This window comes from Sinohyriopsis cumingii, chromosome 15 (assembly GCF_028554795.1).
Source record: "Sinohyriopsis cumingii isolate HCF-2022 chromosome 15, ASM2855479v2, whole genome shotgun sequence".
Classification (NCBI taxonomy): Eukaryota; Metazoa; Mollusca; class Bivalvia; order Unionida; family Unionidae; genus Sinohyriopsis; species Sinohyriopsis cumingii.
The window spans coordinates 16850135-16868319 of record NC_142975.1 but is presented as its reverse complement, the minus strand read 5'-3'; the positions used below and the strand labels follow the sequence as shown (position 1 = coordinate 16868319).

The 18185-nt window shown below is 34.3% G+C and overlaps 1 protein-coding gene across 4 annotated transcripts in view; it reads left to right on the top strand.

Annotated features, from left to right (window-relative positions):
• Positions 1-6237: 6237 nt before the first annotated feature.
• Positions 6238-18185, top strand: part of LOC149781329 (uncharacterized) — a 32333-nt gene continuing 20385 nt past the window's right edge. For 2 of the 4 annotated variants that reach the window (XM_089935425.1, XM_089935428.1), the window contains exons 1-3: positions 6238-6327; positions 10972-11099; positions 14259-14306. In XM_089935425.1, coding sequence (XP_089791551.1) covers positions 10994-11099; positions 14259-14306 — 154 coding nt within the window. In that variant the 5' untranslated portion in view covers positions 6238-6327; positions 10972-10993. Of the gene's footprint in view, positions 6341-10971; positions 11100-14258; positions 14307-18185 lie in introns of all 4 variants that reach the window. The other 2 variants (XM_089935426.1, XM_089935427.1) reach the window with 2 other exon arrangements.

The following is an 18185-nucleotide window of genomic DNA, read 5'->3' as shown; positions in this document are numbered from 1 at the left end:
TACACCAAAATAAAGGGAATTAAAAATTCTTTGAATTATACCTAAGATATACAAGGTCTTTTTTAAATAGCCAGTATAACCAGTGAGGAAACCTGGGGAAATTCTTTTTCTTTAAAATTCTAATCTTATGCAAAATGCAAAACTGTAGAGCACCACCTATAAAACTAAAAGTTATCTGCCCTTTTAAGTAGCATTTAGACGGGGTGATCTCCACTTGATAAAGGAATTGAACCAATCACCAAGAATACCCAAGTTACCACTTCTGCTCATGCCAAGTAGCACACTCTTTTCAGATAGAGACCTTGCAAACAACACACAAGTTTCTACCTTAAAGCAAGTTGGATGAGTGTTCTTTTCAAAAGGAAGTATTCTCCATCTATAATTTCCAACTTCTCTTTCTTTCTTCGACTACAAGGTTCTGTCACTTTGCCATCCTCACACACTTGTGTGCCCTTGGTTCATCACTGCACAGGTTGCTAGTGCATTCCCTAGCATTGCATAACTGTATTTCAATATGTGCAGGTTTGTGTATGATATATAAAACTTGTCGAATATTGCTGTATAATTTCTTCTATTGAAAGATACATGCAGGTAGGTTTTCTATAATAATCAAGCCTGAGAGACCACTTCATATGTGATACTTACTGATCTATTTGTATATGCCATTATTTGGCTTTTCCCACATGTAATATTGTCTTACAAATTGATACAATAGCATTCACTTTGAAAGTATCAATAGTGATTTAATGCACTTTTAATGTGCAGGTATTGTTTGCTTTAGAAACTAAATTTTATTGCAGTGTATTTTCTCTGCAGTTGGGTACATGCAGGTAAATATTTGTACTGTTTAGTCTTAGCATCCACTTAGTAGTTGATATAAGTGATGCTTCAGTGATTTTACCAGTATAGGCAGTTTATCTTTCCTACTGGTGACTTTATTAGAACTGATACTATAGCATCCACTTCGTTAGTATTTATAGCAACACTCAAATGTTCCATCTTTGTTGGCTGCTACATGCATCCTTTTAGAGATAATTGTCATAGTATGTAGCCCTGCACATAACATTCTCCAAGGTCATAAAGCAGGCTGCATCTGTACATAACATTCTCCAAGGTCATAAAGCAGGCTGCATCTGTACATAACATTCTCCAAGGTCATAAAGCAGGCTGCATCTGTACATAACATTCTCCAAGGTCATAAAGCAGGCTGCATGCTGCATCTGTACATATTGTCTGCTCTATTTTGTCTTACAAATTTAGACAATGGGCAAGACCAAGTGTAAGTTTTGTAACATTGGAAACACTGGACTGACAACATCTCTACATGTGTAGCTTGCTTTGTTTGCCAGTCTACCGATACATCATGGACTGCAGTCTATGGGTACCAAAGGAGAAGGTGGAAAAGTGTGAGGAATGAAGATGTCACTAGTGTACACAATGATGTCACAGCAGGGAATGATTTGCTTTTCAATGGGTATCACACAACATGGTTTATCAACCATGAAGCAGTCGAAGCTATCACAGTCAGTGACAGTTCCAGCCACTTCCTGGCAGCGAAATTATGATGAACTTTCTTGGCTCATCCAGTAGGCTGTTTAGAAGTTTACCACTTGGTCTTAACACCCAAATGCCTTTATCGCCTTCCACTGAGCAGGGTCAAAATAAATAAAGACAGCTCAATTACTGTCTCACACTTAAGGACATGAATAAAATATCCTGTACTATGTCTCAACTTGATGAACTGGACATAATGACACTGACTTATGGCTCTGATTACAATGGGTCAATAACACAGTTGATTTTCCATTGTCAGTCACCAGACAAATGATCTTCGTCAAGTTTACAGAATTCGTATCTTACAGGCTCTCTCATGGATCAGTCTAACCAGCATAGTGCCATAACACTCACTCACTATGGAGAGAGACTGAGATTAAAGCAAACCTATTTAGATATTAACTCAAACATCAGCTGTATGAACCAGTTTGTGGGTAAAATATTCCAAACCCATCTCAGCACAAATAAAGGCACTCTCATGCAAGATAAAATGGTACCATTTTGTAAAATTTGGCACTGCCATGTTTCAAATTGAAACAGGTGACAGTCACAGTCATTCTTACCATTTGAACTTAAAGATGGAAGGTCTTTGTTCAGTTTGCCTACTATACAAAAAGCACTTTCATGTATCAATGACAGATCACTCATTGCAATCAGTGGCCAGTTTGGTGTCCGAGTGCACACAGGATATAGATGTACAGTGTTTTCTGACCATTCTATTTCTCTCTTTTCTATCAGATATAGATCACTCACAGTTAATACTTAACCCAGACTAGCTTGAAAATATACCTGAAGGAAATGTTTGTGATTTAATTGCACATATTCCATCCCATCATCTGTACACTGACCCTCAAGGGGAAAAGATATCCAGTTGGTTGAGACATACCATATAGTACCATGATGGTTGCATACCTTTCATGCCACTCTTAGGTCACTTAGTGCTTTGTGTCCAGTTGCTATTACTGGCCCATAGCAGCCGATTGCTTGAACCTCACAGGAATTGTATTTCAGGCAGACAATACTTCCTGAGCAGAGTCTATCTCGTGCATTAACATGCATTGAAATCACTTGGTGTTGGCTCCACTGCTTTCAAAGAACAGCATCTCAGCCCGAGAATGCTTTGCTTACGGGGTTTACTCAGTGTAACAGCAGAATCATTGTTTGTGGTCACCTATTTTGGGGTCATTACAGTGATACTGTTATCCCAATGGCGGCTGCATCATTGATCCTTGGAACAAACAATACATATGAGGTCCCATACTGGAAATGGGAGAACCTGCCAATGGTCCCTGGACGGTACAACCATCTTGTATGGAGGCGAGGACAATGGCTGGAATGCACATTTTCTAGTTTAAGGCAAGGGAGAATGAAGTCCCCAAATCATTGCATTCTTCTCTGGGAATTTCTAAGCTGAAGTCCATTGACAAAATCATTATATTCCATGTCAACTACAAGTATTGGGGAATTTGTTTTTCCAGAGGAAGCAACTTATACAAACAGAATGGTTGCTTCGTCCCTCGGTTAGGTGCCTGCTGGAATCGACCATTTGTGGACATTTTGGCTAATAAGGGGATGCAAAACTCCCAACTTATATCTAACCACACCCAGATCCAAAAGCCTGTACAGTTGATGCTCTGTCCATAGATTGGAATGACTGGGACGCACACCTCGCCCTCCATGTTTCCAAATGTGATACAGAAAGGAAGAGACTTGCAGTGTCACCTCATTCTTACCGATCAACTCAGTGAATATATTGTAGATCTACGACCTCATCAGTCTAGTGTCAGAAGATTCCCAGCAAATAGATGTATTATCTCATTTACTCTAGCAACCACGACGACAGGTGCTCCATCCCAATCCAGATTTGTTCAACCAGCATTCCTGGATCGTATTAAAAAAGCCCTCATGAACAATTTTCTTGTCATAGTAACCATGACAGCATGTGTTCCATCCTAATCCTGACTTGTTCAACCTGAACGTCTGGGTCATATAAATAAACTCTCACTAACAAACAGTTCTCTCCTCTAATGGTGAAGTGGATCGCTCAAGCGAGATGCTGACATTTATTTGAGAGTATAAGCGGAAAATGAGAATTTTTAACAATGGCGTAAGCGTGAACACATTTCACTACTGGACACATTAGTGTCTCTCTCTTGATAAATTGCGCACAACAGGGTCCAGAAACAGACCACACCACCACTGAACCTAATAAAAAATATGTGATTAAAACACAAATGTCACTTGCCAAAACTTATTTCATTTCTATTTATTAAAGTGTTGTCACTGACCAAAATAATGTATCAAAGATCGTTATTGACAGTGTACTGAGATTTTCTTAAAGAAAATGTAACCAGATATAGAACGTATTATAAGTTGAGAATTTCACTATGTTGAGCACCGTTTTTGACGATAAAGCAAGCAATAAGCCAGGGTTTCTTTTCCAATTTTGATCGTGATTTTCTTCACATTCAACAAATTCTTTTGGTCTTTTATAGAAAAAAAAATTGGGATTCACACCTGCCTACGTGTTATAAGCGGGTTCGATAGTTATTCTTGTGTAAGTTATTGAGGGAGAGTGGAGGTAACTTTCTATTATGTCTCTTTCGGAAGAACCATTTAGCGCCAATCACAAGTCGAAGCTTCAGTGCCACAATATCTGACATGCTGCATCTTGAAAGGGAGGATGTTGGACAAAGCAAGACATGGCCAAGTGGTCTAAGTGCTCTCCATTACGGATCACTGCCAACTCACCTCTGCTGCGTGAGTTCGAGTCTCGGATCCGGCTAATGTGAGAAAGCTTGCCAGTAACTTCTCGTGGGTCGGTGGTTCTCCCGGGATCTTCCTATACCATTAATACTGGCCACCATGTATAACCTTTCGTGTGCTGAAAAATGGCATTAAACCCTACAACAACAACTACAAAGAAAGACCTAAGGAAATCCCGCCTGTTCTTACCCCTCAAAGAGGGAATGACAACTCAGCACAGGCACTTTCATCCAGAATAAAATGTGTTATTTGTTCTGCATATGAGAAAATAATCCCCGATCAGTGAATTTGCTATACGTATCAGCTCAGAACATTAGGGCAGTCAACACAAGTATTTCATTAAAGGGAAGCTTTTCCCTAATTGACATTATCCATGCTGTAGGATGAGGTCAGAATTCATTGTTACCAGAATTTATCTCAAAGATTTTTCTTTCCAAAAGGATCGGCTTGACCTATAAGTACCTATAGCCATGGCGAAAGCTGCATGTCAGCAATGTCAGATACATTGACCGGTTTATTACACATATGAACCCAAGTTAGCTTATTGGAGAAAGGAATAGAAAGATAATAGCTAGCATGCATGCTTAATAAGATAATCAATTTTAATTAGGAATGTGCTCTATCTACATTATGTCTTCAAGTATATCACAGTGAGTAATTTTGTAAGTCGGCTGTTTTTATTGCTGTCCATTGACAACACCAGGTGGCTGGTGCTCATCTTTACCATTCATATCACCTCTGTCTGAGTGTCTTCGAGTCTCAGTCTCAGGCTCAGCCAGTGTTGGTGTTCAAGAAAGCTTGCCAGTAGCTTCCCGAGGATTGGTGGTGGCTCTTACTGAAGTTCTTCAGGGTTCGTCCTCCACCAGTTATACTGGCCGCTCATGTACTGACAAAATGCATTAAACACAAAAACAACATCAGCAACACCTTTAGGTGATATGGGCAATCAAGCAGTTTTACAGTCTGACAGTTTTATTTTAAAAGTGCAGGTTAGACATTCCAATTTGTTTTAATATTTTTTCTGTTAAGAAATTGACTTCATATTCTGAAATTGTTTGAAACTGGTTATAAATATGGAAAATGTGGTGTCAAGAAAATATATTTTGATATAATTAAATAATAAAAGATCTTTATATTTTTATCTTTATTTGTTGAAATTAAGTCAGATGTTAAAAAAAGGTGCACCCCAGCAAATATCTGTCATCTGTAAGATTATTTTATCCCTTGTTTCTCTTTTAACAGCAGATTGATATAATCACCGTTTAGATCAAAATAAAAACTGTTTTGCGTAAAGGGTTAAAGATGTATTTATATTTTAAAGATATTTACTTCTTTATTATTATTATTATTATCATTATTATTATTATTATTATTATTATTATTATTATTATTATTAGTCCAATGTTTGGCCAAAATATAGATTTAAACATGTCAACAACTTTTTTTAATACTTGATTTTCTTCATGTTTAAAAACAAAATTTTAAACAAAAATGAAGAAATAAATAAAAACATTAAACTACGTTTCATAATTGTTTAATGACAGTGAAAAAGACAAGAAATCAAGTGAAATATATTTATTAGACAAACTCCCTTTTTGTAGATTCTTAATTTCTGTTCTTTTTTTCCCTCACTTTATTATTTAATATTTTTCTGATCATATTCTATTTTAAGACTGTTCTTTTCATTGCAACTGCACCTAATTCTATTTATGTATTATCATTTTTTTATAATTTTTTTTGATATATAATTACTGATACAAGAAATTATTTTTGGCCACAGATAATAGTTTTAGGAGACTAACTCCTCTAGTCTTGTTGGTAAGGGAGCTAATTAGGCATCACATTCGGATATTTTACGGATATCTTCTGCATTCTCCCCACCATACAAGTGTACATTTACGCAAAGTACAGAACTACGTTGCTCTTCTGAAGTACCGGAGCACGGGCGGGAATACAAACATCATCAAGTAGAAGGTTTCAAAATTAAAGAACATTCGCAAGATTTAGGTACTTTTTTCAGTAGAAGTCAGAAGTTCAACGTTTAAGTTTAGAAATATGTTTAAAAAAAGATTTGTAGGTTTTCCGGAGAATCGACCTTGTTTTCTATCTGTGATACAGGGGCTCTTATCGTTGCGATAGTGCATGTATGACAGGTTCAGTAGTCCTACATGTAAGACCTGACGCTGATATTTATGTTTTATGCACCTAAACAAAATCAACATGTGCTATGTCTTACATGTAGGACTAGTATGACAGGTAAATTGTAAGCAACGATACGAGCCTCTGTGTCCGTGATATGACTTTTCTTTAATAAATTAATATAGTTTCTTACATTTAGTCCATCACGGCATCAGTACAGTTTTGTTGGTTATTTTCTTTGCAAAATTACTACCCCAACAACCGGTTATGTCAGATAAATAAGGAAACAAACGAGAGGCGGAGAACAATTTGTTTTTCTATCATAGCGGTAACGAAAGGCATGCCTATTCAAATGCATTTATTATAAAGTTTTAGGAAAATAATCTAATACGTACACCCCGATAACAAAAAAAAAAAAAAAAAAGGTGGAGAACAACTTGCTGGTCGAAGTCCTACAATGTAAGAGTCTGCTATGATAGTTATGATGTTTGGGGCGACCTTAGTCCTACAATGTAAGAGTCTACTATGATATTTATGTTGTTTGGGGCGACCTTAGTCTTATAATGTAAGAGTCTACTATGATATTTATGTTGTCTGGGGCGACAAAAAAAAAAAACACCCCACAAAAACATACCATAAAAGCTGCCATCAAATTAGGTAGACAAAACCCTCAGTCAGGCCAATAGTCAGGTAGGCCCAAACTCATCCCTCATTTGCAGACAAAGGTCAGGCACATTATATAAATTAAATATACACTTGAAGAGCTTGTGATCCTGAAAGAATGTGCCCCCAAATACTTAAAGAGCTGGCTTCAGAAGTAGCACCAAAACTTACACACTTTTTCAGCAATCATTAAACAGACTTAAAACATAAAAGGACTGGTTTCTGGCAAATATATGTTTATGCCTACTGATCAATGAATATGGTTTAGTGATAGTAAATACTGTCTAGTTTACTCTGTAAAATGTTTGAAAATTTAAAATAACTGTTGTCTGCTTCAACAATATTAGTCAACATATCGCAGTAAAACATTCCTATCCTATCTGATAAACAAGATACCTTATGAAAATTAAACAGTTTTGAAACACAACTGTGTTCTGTTATTGATGATTGGGTTTAACATTTTTATAATGGTGGCCAAATTTTATGCCAGATTTTTTAAAAGCTTTTGACACTGTTCCACATGGAGAGTAAATTAGTTTATTACAAAACTGGATAATAATAATAATAATAATGAGGACTTTGTATAGCGCCTAATCTTTAGAAGCTCTAAGCACTTTACAACATTAGACAACATCTACAAGATAAAAAAAATATATAATGATATGATTACAAAAACAAACACCATGAAATTAGAAACATAAAAAAAAACTGCTGAGAATATTTAAGGTAGGAAACATTATTAAGTCTTTAAGTTTGTTCTTGCAGTCGAAGTAAGTGAGAATTGAGAGCACTCCTGAATGAGATCACTGTGTCTTGGTGTCTGAGTTTAGTGGGCAATTCATTCCATGTTGCTGGGCCCTGGTATGCAAAAGAACACTGTCCATATGACTTTGTTTTCATAGTGGGAATAACGAGTATACGATTGTCAGAAGAGGAGTGTAAGTATCTTCCTGGTGTGTACACATAGGTGAGGTCGGATAGGTATGTTGGACTAGAGTCCGTCAGTGAAACGTAGCACAGAGAACAAATTTTGTGTTTGATTCTGGCTCAGATGGATAGCCAGTGTAGGGTACAGAGCAGCGTGGAGGTATGCTCTGATTGTGATACTCTTAGTATGATCTGAGCAGCTGTGTTTTGAACTTGTTGAAGTTTCTGGAGCAGATATTGAGATGAACCAGACAGAATTGAGTTACAATAGTCCAGTCTTGAAAGTACTAATGAACACACAAGTGTTTTAGTGGCATCATCTGAAAGATATTTGCGAATTGAGCTGATGCATCTCAGCTCAAGATATGCAGCCTTGCATATGTTCATGACATGTTGGTGCAATGTAAGAGTACTGTCCATGGTTTCATACGGATTGTGTGAATTTAATGTTGGTGTTGCTGATATTTATTGTTTGAGGTAAAGGATGTGAATGAGAAAGTCTTTGTGTTGTGATCAGAATGGCCTCAATTTTATCATCATTCATCTGCAGCTTGTTACATGTCATCCATGATTTCACATCAGAAATGCACCTCTCTACACCTTGGATGGTAGCATCAACTTCAGCTGGGTGGCTAGATTTGTATATTTGGGTGTCATCAGCATACAATTGGTGATCTATGACACTTGAGAGCCACTGAGTGTATTGAATGAAGAGAACAGGTCCAAGAACAGATCCCTGTGGAACACCACAACATAGATCAACTGGGCTGGAGTGTATTCGATTTGCAGATACAATTTGTGTCCTGTTCACCAAGTAGGACTTGAACCACAGTAAGGCTGAATCATGAATGCCAAATACATGCTGGAGACGGTGAAGTAATATATCATGGTCTATTGTGTCAAATGCTGCAGACAAATCAAGGAGGGTGAGGACTGTAATATTTCCGCTATCCAATGCAGAGAGAATGTCATTAACTACTTTTAGAAGAGCAATTTCAGTACTGTTGCAAGGTCGATATGCAGATTGTACATTGCTAAAAAGACTGTTTGAATTCAGATGAGACACAAGCTGGGATAGAACAACCTTTTCTAAGACTTTTTTATATGAATGGGAGATTAGAAACTGGGCGTTAGTTCTTTAAATCATTATGGTCTAGTGTTGGTTTCTTCAGCAGAGGCCTTACAGTGTCAGTTTTGAAAAATGATGGAAATTCCCCGGATGAGAGAAAGATATTAATAATATCAGTTAGTGAAGGCAATACTGGATCTAAGCACTCAGGCAGCAGTTGGAATTGGATCAAGTTCACATGGTTTTGGTGCACTCTTCATCAGGATTGTACGTACAAAATCCATAGAGACAAGTTCAAATGCTGCTAATAGACTTTTGTTTTTTCTTCAAAATAAAAACGTGTCACTAGATATGGTGTAAAATAGTCACTGGGGTACCCAAGGCATGATGTCATAATGGGAATTGTTTCAGAAATTTGCCTTTATGCAGATGTCTATGAATACAAAGCTGATTCAAACCGTGCAGGATAGTAAAATTATACAAAATGACATTAATACCACAAGGGTTTAATTAACACAGATTTTAACTTTATTTAACTAAGGCAATTCTCATGGATATCAACATGGCCTGTAGAAAATCAACTGAGCCATCCAATACAATTTAATAATGACAGGAAAATTGAACTGGGCCTGTGTTAGTCAATGTTAACTAGCCCTCTGCAAAACCCATGATAGGCTGGTGGGTAAAAGAATGCAATGGAATGCAAATGAGAAGAAACAATTAGTATGTCATATTCCATTCAAAAGAACTTACTTAGAAAATCTAAATGAAATAAAATATGTAGGCATAGTAATTACTAGTGTTTTAGGATGGAACCTTCACATCCAAGTAGTGTGCACAAATTGTACATTAGACTTAATTAAGACCTACAATAACATTTTGCCAATAAAATGTAAAAGAATTTGCTATCATGGGTTTATTTCAGAATATGCTTACACAATATGTTACCTGCACTCGCAAGTATTACAGGATGAACTTGAAAAAATCTGAAGGCGGGCAGCTGATTTGTTTCATCCAGTTATAATAGCTCAACATTAAATATCACTCATTATTTAATAAAATTTCAAGGAAGACCTGAAACCATCATAGATTGGAAAACAGTTATACTTGTTTTCAAAGGTTTAAAAATTACATGCAATATTCCATGCTTCTATTTGATCAAATCATAAAGAACTAGCAGAAAAAGCATAAATAAACCAACCAGATACCTTAGACTCAAAAGGATACTTATGAAAAAATAAAATTCTTCAAAGAACCATAATAGATGGATTTTTTTTAAACTAAACCAATTAATCACAAGTGCTGAATGTTTTAGAAAATTGATTACACTATTAAAATTAGCATGGTCCATTTATTTTTAAAATTAGCTTCTTACTGTTGATGCATGGCTTAGAATGATGCTGGCTTATGTGATACTACTTTTAACAACAAGTACTATTTTGGTCTCCAAAATGTGTAACATTCTGCATGGTCTCTGCTTTTTTAAATAAAACTATATCTTTTGATGGGGGTCCTGGGTGACCAAGTGGTTTAAGGTGTTATTCTTTAGGGATCACTGACGTCTCACCTTTTTCAGCATTGGTTCAAGTTTCGGGCTTGGTGAGCATGGGTATGTGAGAAAGCTTGCCAGTAGCTTCCTGTGGAAATATGGTTCTTCCCTGTTTTTTTTCCATTCATCCTCCACCAGATATACTGGCTGCCATGTATAGACTATCATGTGCTGAAAATGTTTTGAAACCCAAAACAACAAGGATATCTTTTGACAGTGAAGTCCACTACAGATATATTAGTTGTGCTAGTTTTTTGTTTGTTTTCTGACCTTTAATTTCATAACCTTTTTTTTTTTTTTGCAGCTGTGTGTATCGGGTCACTATCATGCCCCCTGGTCAGTTTCATGCCTGTAAGAGGGGGGTGTTTGGTCTTCATAACTGGGACATACCGCTTAGACGACCTAAAGCCTTGCTAGAAAACAACGCTTATGGTAAGAGAAAGTCTTATATAATGCAGACTGCTTGGGAAGTACCATAATGATAAAATATTGTAATTGAGTTGTTTTTTTATACAATAGTTATCATAAATCTGCAAGGTCTGGTCAATATTTTTTTGGTTCAGATATTTTTAATTTTAGAGTCAATGTTTCGAGTTTGAACCATTTGTCTGTGATCTTTTACTGTAAGCTTCTAAAGTTGGGTCATCATTTTGTTTATATTACACTTAAGCGTGCATGGTGAGTGTTTATTTATTCAAGAAATGTAACTTAAATTAGTTTGCACATCTACTTGTAAAATGCTACTGGGGTTGACCTTTTTGTAAGCCTTTGACACAGATTCCTGACATTCACTGATCAAATATTGGGGGTCCAGATGGGAAAACTTAGTAGTGTGTTCATTGACTGGGGGTACAAACGGGAAAACTAATGATTACAGTGAGAAAAGAGGGATTCTATCATTGTGCTGTAGATCATTATTTTCCTGGCATAGCAATATGTTTTTAGATAATAGATCTTATTGACATTAATTATTATAATCTGGTGTCATTTCAGTGTTTGCTGTATTTTCTCATACTGAATATAAGGATAAGGTTTCTTCTGTTTTATTTTCTTGACAACAAAGGATATATTTTTACAACCTATAAAAATTGTAGATCTTAAGGATTAATAATCTGAGAAAAATGCGGATCGAGGATTAACTACTGAGGATACACAATGTTGGAATACAGTGGTCAAAAACTGTTTTTTGTTGGTCTAGGGTCCTCTGCATTGCTCTGAAATTATTTACTTTGGTGCTATTCTTTGGAATTAACTCCACAGACTGTTTGACCAGAAACAAATATAAATTTGTTCAAATGAAACTTGTATAATCATTATCTTGAAAGACAGTTTTAATTGCAAATATTGAAATATATGCTCTCCAATAATTCTGTTAATGTCTATCATTTTTGCTGTTTGCTTTTGCATTTAATGTATGTAAGCATGCTTTATTATCATATTGTACAATAGTTTATTCATCCTGAGTGCTTCAGGAGAGAACATTTTAAAATTACTGAGTTACTCCTATTATTATGGACCACTCCAGTGGCCTAGTGGTTAGAGAGTGTACTTCGGATGCGGTAGGTCATGTGTTCGATCCCCTGCCGAGTCATATCAAAGACTTACAAAAATGGGACTAACAGCTGCCTCGCTTGGTGCTCTGCATTAAGAGGTTAATGTTAGGACTGGTCAGCCTGATTTCAGGATAATGTGACTGGGTGGGACATCATGCTACATGTCTGTGACATAATGCCTCAGTGCTAGACATCACTATAAACTGTCACACTGCGGACATCGTAGCGATATGACTGAAAAATATTTAAAGCTACATTGTTATTATTATTATTTATATTATTATCAGATTTACACTCAGTAATTTACCGGTTGCTGACCTTTACAAATTTGATTAAAAACAGCTTGCCCCATGTAATTAAAATTTAAATTGCCCTTGGAAGAATACCACAACAAAAGTTGAAAAATTAGGTAAAATATAATTTAGGGATATTTCCTGGAAGTTCCATTATATTTATTTTATGAATAAAAATGTTTTCTATTTACCATGTTTGCATCTTAAGACTATGTGCTGATAGTTAAAATTATCAAAAGATACATGTAAAATAGTACATGTATATAGATATATAGATGAGAAAACAAAAGGTAGGGCTAGAATGCATATTTAATTAGAAGGGCAAAGATAGACATGTACATATATGTAGATAAATAAATGGATGTATAAATAAGAGTTTTGTAAATAGCACATGCAGATAGATATCATATGTATAAATGTATTGTGTTTGTAACTTTTGTCCGTGATTATAGATTGTACTTTAAGATAATGGCCATTTGTAAACAACATCTTTATGTAGGAAGGTTTTTGAGGTCAGTCTTGATTACAGTTAGGCTAGGTTTTTCTGTTGAAAATCTTCACATTCTTTTACATTATACATCTGGTGAAAATATGTCAGCAGGTACATGATAAATAATTCATTCCTGTTTTTAAGAGCAATATGTGGATCCATTTGTTATAAAAGTTTACAGTTGCATTTATATATAATTCGAGAGGAATTATTTATTTATATTATTCATTGGAATTACTAAGTGCTCATTGACTTTGGATTAACATTTTATTTTGGAATTGTAAACTTATTCAAAGACATTATGAACTGCATCCTTGTGGTACATCAGAACATTGAAGACTATTGAATTAATTCTGAACATTCTATACTTTTAGACTTGTGATAGGATATTTAGGATCACATGGGATTTAATTCACAATAATGTAATTTTCTCTTAAATTTCCATTTTGCGTTGTAGAGAAGTTGTAATTAATATGTAGATGAGAAAACAATAGGAAGGGTTAGAATATATATATAATTAGAAGAGCAAAGGCACCTAATATATGTCTGTAGGTAAATGGATATATAAATAAGGGTTTTGGAAATAGCTAGATTTATAAGAGAGAGTTTGATTTTTGTTTTATGGCATAGCAATATTTTTATATCATTAAATGCCAAAGCAGTTGGAGTAAAGTGCCCTTGTCGAAGGACACACCACGGTAGTCAACCGTTTCTGATTTCATAGTAGGATTCAAACCTGGATCCATTCAGTAACAAGTTAAACAGGCTAACCACTGAGCCACTGCAGGCCCTTGAGATGTTTTAGCAAAAGACTTTGAATTGAAAAACTAAATATAATGAACAGAACTGTTTACTTGAATAATGCTGTAATATTTAAAGTTTCCTGTATTTACATAGATATGCTAGCATCAACTTTAATGAAATCTTGACTGCTCAAAGTGATTTTTTACATTCACAAATGAATTATTTGAAAACACTTATTTTAATCCATTATTTAACAATTAATCACATTCATCCTGAAATCAACTTGGACATGACAGCTTTTGAAAATGATCTAAGAAACTATTTCTTTTATCCATTTAATTATTTGCCCAGCAATAAGTAATGAAGTAAAAAATAGATGATAATTACAACTTGTAGGTTCTCAGAAGTTCAGGAATCAGTCATGCTTTGAAAGACATTGATGTTGCTAATAATGAGTGCCTTTTATTTTTCAACATGCTTATGAATCTTTCCCAAGCTGAATTTTTTTTAGATTCAGCAACCTTGGCATATAGCTTACTCACAGGCAGCTTGTGGCTAGGTAATGACAAATATTACAATAAAATGTGATTGAAATATAAAATCATAAATTTGTATTACCTGTTAGACAAAATTTGCTTGTAAATATTAATGTTATCATGTCTATATGAGAAAATTTTAGACTAAACTTCAACTGGACTACAATATGGAAATGACAGAATAAAAGTGTATCATGTGAAATAAGGGGTCAGTACATAAATGAAACTGTTTCAAGTAATAGAAGATTGTGTTACATACAATTAATAGAGATTTTGATATATACAAGTAATAGAAGATTGTGATATATAGCACTAATAGAAGATTGTGAAACATTTATTAATAGAATATTCTGAAACATACAAAATAATAGAAGATTACATTACATACAAGTGATAGAAGATTGTGAAACATACAACTAATTATAGGTTACTGCATTTGTATGGGAAAATATGAACAAGTTTTTTGGATGGGAATACTGCATGACCTTGGGAGTGCAGTACATCCATCCAACAAAATGAGTTCATATTTTCCCATACAAATGCAGTAACCTTTTTATTATATGCTCATTTTCTTATTCTACCCAAGGCTTAATTATATAAACAAAATACACTACAAGAAACAATGTAAAGGAATGTACGCCGTATTCCAAACTAAAGACACAAGTGCAGATTCATTATTACACAATAACAACATTAATACATACATAACTCCGCCCAGATAAATGCTAGACACAACGTTTGAAAGAAAATGACGCTTTGGTCTTCTGAAAATTGACATTTGGAGTAATTTTGTGAATGAATGCACATTGCAACAGCTTTTCATTTTTGATTTGGAATGAATAGATTTTGGTATTTTTGTTGTTTCTATGAAATTTTGTGATTATGGACTGGATTTATCTGTTTTAATTCTATATGAAGTACATCAGATTTCACTGGTGATTGAGTAGCATGTTGACATCTGCAAGTGTGTTTCTGTTCTGCCATTGAATGTTTGAAATCATAATGTGGGGAAAATATGAAGTCTTTCAGTTGCAGTTATCAAAAAGATGCTATGGAATATACTGTTTATTTGATTTTGAGTGCAGTAAGGAGGATGTAATTGCACTTGGAATCAGTACAGTTTCGAAATTTTAATCAAGCTTGAGAACCCATGACATGGCTTATGTAATTCTGATTTGCAGAACTAAGAATGTACATTTTGAGGAAATTTAGGATGTAAAACTGTAAGTATATTTTATGCCATTCTTAATACCAGTTAAAGAAAACAGTTTATGCCTTGTCACTTGCACGTTGTTTGTAGGTACCCAGCAATTTTATGAAATCTGGCGTCTATCGCCTGCCTAAATCTGAAACATTGTTTCAAAAAAGTAAACACAGAATGCAGCAAAGCAGCTGGCATGTGGCACTCCACGAAACATCTGCTTTAGTTCATTCAGAAACAAATTTAATCAACTAAAATGTAAAACGCCTACTATGCGAGTGTAAATGATTGGTTTACAAATCAAAAGTGCTGGCGTCTGCATCCATTGTTTGTTTACAATAGAAAGTAGTTCCTTTATGAGTGCAATATGAAGTGCATGCTAGTTCAGTATAATAAAATACTGAACGATTCTGACAATGTAAAGTTAATGGGGTAACAAAATGAGCATATAATAGATGATTGTGAAACATTTAGTAATAGAATATTGTGAAACATACAAAATAATAGAAGATTCAAATACATACCAGTGATAGGAGATTGTGATATGTACAACAGAAGATTGTGAAACATTTAGTAATAGAAGATTGTGATACATACAAGTAATAGAAGATTTTGGTAGATACAAGTAGCAGAAGATTGTGAAACATTTAGTAATAGAATATTGTGAAACATACAAATAATAGAAGATTTTTGGATACTCATACAGGTAGTAGAAGATTGTGATATATCAAAGTCATAGAAGATATTGATGCATATAAGTAATAAAAATTTGTGAAAGATTTAGTAATAGAATATTGTGAAACATACAAGTAATGGAAGATAGTGATATATACTAGTAATAGAAGATTGTGAAACATACAAGTAATGGAAGATTGTGATACAAGTAATAGAAGATTTTGATAAATACAAGTAATAGAATATTGTGAAACATACAAAATAATAGAAGATTAAAATACATACAAGTGATTGAAGGTTGTGATACATGAAAGTAATAGAAAATTGTGAAACATTTAGTAATAGAAGATTGTGATACATACAAGTAGACTATTTTGGTACATACAAGTAATAGAAGATTGTGATATATACAAGTACATGTAATAGAAGATTTTGATATATACAAGTAGACATTTTTGATATATACAATTAATAGAAGATTGTGATATATACAAGTAATAGAAGATAATACAAGTAATAGCAGATTGTGATACATAAAAGTAATAGAATATTGTGAAACATACAAAAATAATAGAAGAATTAAATACATATAAGTAATATGAGATTGTGATATATACAAGTAATAGAAGATTTTGGTACATACAAGTGATAGAAGATTTTGATAGATACAGAAGTGGTTAATTTTAATACAAGTAGGGCGTGATCTGAAATTAGAGGGTCCTTGGCATTGGGTGATTAGGTAATTTGAGTACTGGATGTGTATACATTTCATAAGTCACTTATACTCAACCGTACTTGGTCAGTCTAACTCAAGGTGTAAATATGTTGGATTCAGAAGTTTTTTTTATAGGATAGGGTTGAGGCAATTTGTTTTCTAGATATTAGAAAAAGTATTCATGTATTGTAATATAAATTTATTCACTAGAGATGATACCTTTTTGAAAAAATAGTTTGACCTTGATTGTTCGTTTTGTAAACACCAGGTGTTGATCTAGATTCAGAATTAGTAGCAACCATGTAAACAAGTTCTATTTTTATTTTAAAATGATTGGTTGTTGTCGAGGTCATGATGGGACTATGTATTTAAGATGTAAACTATTGTTTTTTTTTTTTATTTCTTATAGAAAAATGATTGGTTTTTGTCAGGGCCACACTAGGTGTACGTGATCTTTAATAAGTACATAATTTCAACAAGGTTCTGGAACATAATCATGTGACCCCCTTTTGCATCTTAGAATACGATATAACCTTTGTTTTGGAGAGATTCTCAGTAGTAGTTGGTGCTCTTACACTGTAAGTTGTATGTTGTGCTGTTTGGAGTTATTTCAAATTACATGGATTAAAAAATGATTAATTCTTTTTTCTTGGAAAATATGTGTGCTCATGTGAAATTCTTGAACAAAGACAGCTCTTATAAAAAATTTATTCAGATTTTCAAAACCGGAGTGATATTTCTTGTTTCTACAAGGAACTCTAGACTTCAACACAACAGATCACAGCATACGTCATTGTCTTCCATCTTGGATTCTTTGTCGGGACTCAAACTTGAAATCATTAAAACATTTTGTTATTAGGATTTCAACAATTTTATTTGTGGATTATTTTTGGATTTGATTTTTAAAACCATAAGTTCATATTTTTTAAGTTTTAAAGAATTTTCCAGGGCAATCAATTATTGCATTTTTCAAAGCTTGTTGTTTTCAATCTTTCTTGTGTTACTGTTTATTCGACCCTAAACACGTAACATAAGACCCATGTTCACATTCAGCTTTTTAATTTACCCCTTTTGTATGTACATGTAGTACTAATGTTGAAATTACTCACTCATAATATCAGTGATCACTGGTTTTAACGCATAAACTACTACTGTCTAAAGACATTTGTACATATGCTTATCTGGATATTTATAGGAGTTGTTTAAAAAAAAATGGTACTAACAGCTGCCTCACTTGGCACTCGGCATTAAGAGGTTAGTGTTATGACTGGTTGGCCTGGTGTCAGGATAATGTGACTGGGTGGGACGTCA